The sequence below is a fragment of the Heliangelus exortis genome, chromosome 5 (genome assembly GCF_036169615.1).
Source record: "Heliangelus exortis chromosome 5, bHelExo1.hap1, whole genome shotgun sequence".
Taxonomy (NCBI): Eukaryota; Metazoa; Chordata; class Aves; order Apodiformes; family Trochilidae; genus Heliangelus; species Heliangelus exortis.
Window position 1 is genome coordinate 3,831,125 of NC_092426.1, and position 5,076 is coordinate 3,836,200.

General features: G+C 51.0%; 1 protein-coding gene across 1 annotated transcript in view; it reads left to right on the plus strand.

Moving 5' to 3' along the window:
* Positions 1–3,309, plus strand: part of LGALS3 (galectin 3) — a 4,548-nt gene extending 1,239 nt beyond the window's left edge. Inside the window, exons 2-6 of the mRNA XM_071745203.1 lie at positions 1,113–1,135; positions 1,432–1,764; positions 1,980–2,068; positions 2,258–2,426; positions 3,062–3,309. Of these exons, the coding sequence (XP_071601304.1) occupies positions 1,118–1,135; positions 1,432–1,764; positions 1,980–2,068; positions 2,258–2,426; positions 3,062–3,217 (765 nt within the window). The 5' untranslated portion in view covers positions 1,113–1,117 and the 3' untranslated portion in view covers positions 3,218–3,309. The remainder of the gene's footprint in view (positions 1–1,112; positions 1,136–1,431; positions 1,765–1,979; positions 2,069–2,257; positions 2,427–3,061) is intronic.
* The last annotated feature ends 1,767 nt before the right edge of the window (positions 3,310–5,076 follow it).

Here is a 5,076-nt window from a genome sequence, read left to right on the forward strand (position 1 = left end):
GACAAAGCCTTCAAAAAGAAAATGAGGAGGCAAATAAAAGCTGGGTGAGAGAGGGGCTGAGACAGGGGGGTTTCCAGCCCCTGCAGGCCCAGGGGATGAGGGGTTTTTGCAGGGACAGGGGGTGTTTACAGGCTGGTTTGTTATTGCTCACATGTGACCATCTCACCCTCATTCTTCTTTCAAGCAGCATTTTGCTTCTCTGTTTTCAGTTTGGAATTTTCCTTTTCTTCCCCCGTTTTCTGCCTCTCCTTTTTTTTTTTTTTTTTTTTTTTTTCCTGTTTTCTTACATTTTTTTTTTTTTCCACTCTCCATTCCTGAATGCTCCCTTTGATGGGAGGGATCCAGTGGCTCTTCCTGCAGAGCAGAACAGCTCAGCTTGGATTCAGAAAACTTTGGAAGAAAACTTTGCCTGGCCTGGTGGTGCCCCAGGTCCCACCTGGGGTGGCTTGGGCTGAGCAGGGAAACAAAGGGAACCTCCACCCATGGGTGCCACCCTCCTCTCACCCCTTCTTAGCCTTGTCACAAGTGTCTGTCCCATGTGTCCTGGAGTGGCTCTGTGCCCCCTGTGTGTCCTGGGGTGGCTCTGTGTCCCCTGAAGTGCTGTGATGGATTTGTGCCTCTCCTCCCTCCCCCTCCTAGGATTTGGGATATTTTTTTTGTTGTTGAAACCTTCCCCAGGATGGTGCCTCAGGGATGGGGAAGTGACTAATTGTGGTCACTGTGTGGGACAAAAGTCCTCCCGTGACACGGGTGGGCACAGACACCACTTTACTCATCCCACCAAGTAGCTCCAAGTCAGGGCAGGGGGGTGGCCGTGTCCCCTCCAGCAGCAGGGACACAGAGGTGGCCATGTCACCCCACTGTCCCAGCCAGGGCAGGAAGGTGACTGTGATGCCCCAAAACCAGGACAGAGAGGTGGCCTTGTCACCCCCCAGCCAGGGCAGGGAGGTGGCCGTGTCCCACCCTGTCCCTCACCAGGACAGAGAGGCAGCCAGGTACATGATGGGGATAATTTCCAGCCTGTTGGAGCTGTAAATCTTCTCCAAAATCCCTGTTTTCTCAGCTGGTGGATGTTGGGAGTGATTTCACCACCTTTTGTCTTTTTGTTTCAGGAAAAATGTCGGACGGTTTCTCTGTAAGTATGGATTTCTTTAGAAAAAAAAAAAAAAAAGTGGGGGTTATGAATGCTGCCTCACCTTGGGGTGGCTCCACATCTTTGCTCACCCCCATAGCTCCCCAAATCTGCTCCAGTTCCATCAGCACTCACTGGGTTTTCTGGAGACCTCATCCCAGGCACTTATCCCTCTCCAGCCCGTGGGGAGCAGTCGAGCTCTTGCCCTTGGCACAAAAGATGGAAGTGGGAGGACACAACCTGACCCTGGGGTTCATGTCACCCCCCCCTAACCCTCCTCCTTTCCTCTCTGTCCCCAGTTATCTGATGCTTTGCCTGCCAGCAACAACCCCAACCCCTCTGCCCCACAACCCCAGGGCTGGCCCTCCTGGGGGAACCAACCTGGGGCATTCCCAGCATTTCCTGGCCCTCCGGGGACTTTTCCTGGAGCACCAGGAGCATATCCTGGAGGACCAGCAGGACCAGGACCCTATCCAGGAGCACCAGGACCCTATCCAGGAGCATTCCCTGGAGCACCAGGAGCATTCCCTGGAGCACCAGCAGGACCAGGGCCACATCCTGTGCCAGGACAACCACCCAGCGACCCTGGATTTGGGGCCCCTCCTGCACAGGGGGGTCCAGCTCCACCCTTGGTAAAGGTTCCCTCATTTTATAAGGGTTTCTCTGTCTTCCCTGCCTGGTTTTGCTTGGCCATGGGAGGAACTTTGGGGGAAGAGGGTTGTCCCCAGGGGTGGTCACTGTGTCACAGGGCTGCCCCAGGGAGTTGTCACACCAAGAACCAGCCCCGTGCCCAAAATGTTTGGTTTTTGAAGTCTTCTGCTAACACCAAATCTCTGTTTTCTCCCAGAAAGTGCCCTTTGAGCTGCCCCTGCAGGCAGGACTTGTCCCTCGACTGCTCATCACCATCACAGGGACCATCAACCCCAAACCAAACAGGTACCTGGGGGTTTCCATCAGCCTGGATGAATTTGCTTCCCATTCCTGAGTAACACCTGCTTGGGTTAAAAGCAAATATTACAGGATATAAAATGTGTAAACCTACAGCAAAAATCTCTGGGATTTTTTCTGCCCCAGGGCTGCTTCGTAGGAAAAAAAAAATCCACAAATCCCTTGTTGTCTTTGCAGGTTTTCACTGGATTTCAAGAAAGGGAATGACATTGCCTTCCACTTCAATCCCCGCTTCAATGAAGACAACAGGAAAGTCATTGTCTGCAATTCCATGTTCCAGAATATCTGGGGAAAAGAGGAGAGGACAGCTCCTAGGTTTCCATTTGAAGCTGGAAAACCCTTCAAGGTAATAAAAAAAACCCTCCAAACAACCAAAATTCAGTCTTAATGTGCCAGGAGCACCCACAGGTTGGATCAGGGCTGGGTAATAGGAGTTGCTGTAAGGACCTTTGTACAACATCAGCTCCCAGAGGGGTTTTTTGGGGTGATTCCCTGGTTGTCCAACACACCTTCCCTGTGCTCCTCACCCCCTCCTGCAGGTCCAGGTGCCCAGGGTGTAACAATTCCCACCTCTCTTATTCCCATTTATTCTTAAATCCTCCTGTCATTCTGCAGCAGTCGTCAGGCAGGTTTCTAGAAAGCATTTTCCCTGTTAGCAGCCACCACCTCCCCCCGAGCTTTTCCTCACAAAAGGTCCATGTTGGGTGCAAACACAGCTCTTGCTTTGTGGCAAACACTGTCACAGCAACAAGGAGACAAGCTGTGGGCTGAAAAAAAGGAGGAAGAGTACAGCAGGCAGGCAAAGGTCATGGGTGTTTTTACAGCTGAAGAGTTGCTGCACCAGCTTGTCCACATGCCACCCAGCTGGGCTCAGCTAGCAGCAGCTTTTAGCCAGTGCCAGCCTGCTGGAGGGAGTTCCTAGAGCTTCAAAACTTCTTCTTAGAAGATCTGACAGTTGTGTTTTGGGGATTTTTATTCCAGCTCCAGGTCCTCTGTGAGGTGGATCACTTCAAGGTGGCAGTCAACGATGCTCACCTGCTGCAGTTCAACTTCCGTGAGAAGCAGCTGAAGGAGGTCACCAAGCTCTGCATTGCTGGGGACATCACCCTCACCAGTGTCATGCCCACCATGATATAACTGGGATGCTCACCCCAACCTCAGTGCTGTAACACAAGTGCTTTCTAACATTTATACTTTGAGGTAAATAAAATAAAATAAAATAAAATAAACATCTACTTTGAGAAGGAAAATCTGGTTTTCGGTGAGATCCCCCAGCAGGCTGAGCCAAGAAGGCCAATGGCATCCTGGGCTGGCTCAGGAACAGCGTGGCCAGCAGGTCCAGGGAAGGGATTCTGCCCCTGTGCTCAGCCCTGGGGAGGCCACAGCTTGAGTCCTGTGTCCAGTTCTGGGCCCCTCAGCTCAGGAAGGAGCTTGAGGTGCTGGAGCAGGTCCAGAGAAGAGCAAGGAGGCTGGGAAGGGATCCAGCACAAGTCCTGTGAGGAAGGGCTGAGGGAGCTGGGGGTGTTGAGGCTGGAGAAGAGGAGGCTCAGGGGAGACCTCATCACTCTCTCCAACTCCCTGAAAGGAGGTTGGAGCCAGGGGGGGGTTGGGCTCTTTTCCCAGGCAACTCTCAGCAAGACAAGAGGGCACAAGAGGTCTCAAGTTGTGCCAGGGGAGGTTTAGGTTGGACATGAGAAAGAATTTCTTTCTGGAGAGGGTGCTCAGCCATTGGAATGGGCTGCCCAGGGAAGGGGTGGATTCTCCATCCCTGGAGATATTTCAAAAGAGCCTGGATGTGGCACTCAGTGCCATGGGCTGGGAACTGCAGTGGGAGTGGATCAAGGGTTGGACTTGATGATCTCTGAGGTCCCTTCCAACCCAGCCAATTCTGTGATTCTAAACATGGACATTCCTGAATTCCTGGTGTGGAGACTGGGAATCTCTTTGCCAAAGGGGGATGAGCAGGAGCTGCTTGACTTCCCTGGAGGATTTGGGAAAGCAGGCTGAGGTCTTGTTCACCATGGCTGCTGCTCCTGGTGGTGATCTTCATCTCTGCCTTCTCAGAGTGACAACCAGTAGCCAGGGACTGGAGGGGTTTTTAGGCTCAGTTGCTCAGCCAGGGAGAGCAGTTTTCCCTTTTTCACTAAATGGATCAAAATAGGTCAGCATAGGAGTTCTGCTCCTCACCCCAGGGGGAGGATGAGGGGCCTGACCAGGCTGTGAATGGGTTGTGTGTAATTCACAAGTGTTACCTTACTGATGTTTTCCTCTGGAAAAAAAAAACAAAAAACAAAACTTACAAAAGAGGGAAAAAACTTCTGTGATCCTGACCAGGTATTTCAGGAGAGGATGCAGAGCTAGGGCATGGCTAGAAAAGTTGCCCCTCTCCTTTGATTCAAAGGCCCCTTCAGCACATTTAGTGGCCCAGATCAGTGTGCCCTGAGCCCACACCCCTCCCAGGGGAGATGCAAACCATGAAGAAAGTTTTACATACTCCATGGAACAGGGCAGGAGCCTGGTGGGTCCCTCCCCTCATAACTCCTGCATGAGTCAAGACTGGTTTCAAGGGTGGGGAGGTTTATTGGCAAATTCACCTCGTGAGTCAGGCTTGTTAAAAAAAAAAAAAAAAAATTAAATTATAAAAACCGTTCCCTTGGCTGTGAGTCATTCTCTTAGTCCTGGCTACAAAACAAGAAGAGCCCAACAGCCACTGCTGAAGTTTTCAGGGTTTTCATGTCTTGTACTTTTTTTTAGAACATTTAGAAAGCTTGGAGATGCCAAGCTGCAACAAGTAGAGTGTTGAAATTCCAGGCAGATGCAGAAGGCTGGAGCAGCACTGCCAACATTGGCTTAAATCTATGTCAGATGCCAGAAATCCCTTGTTAACCACTATTAATTGCACAATTTTGAAGAGCAAAGAGGTCATTAAGAGCTCTCTGTTTGAAACTATCCCTATGACTGGAGTTTAGTAATGAAGAATGTTGATTAACACCAAG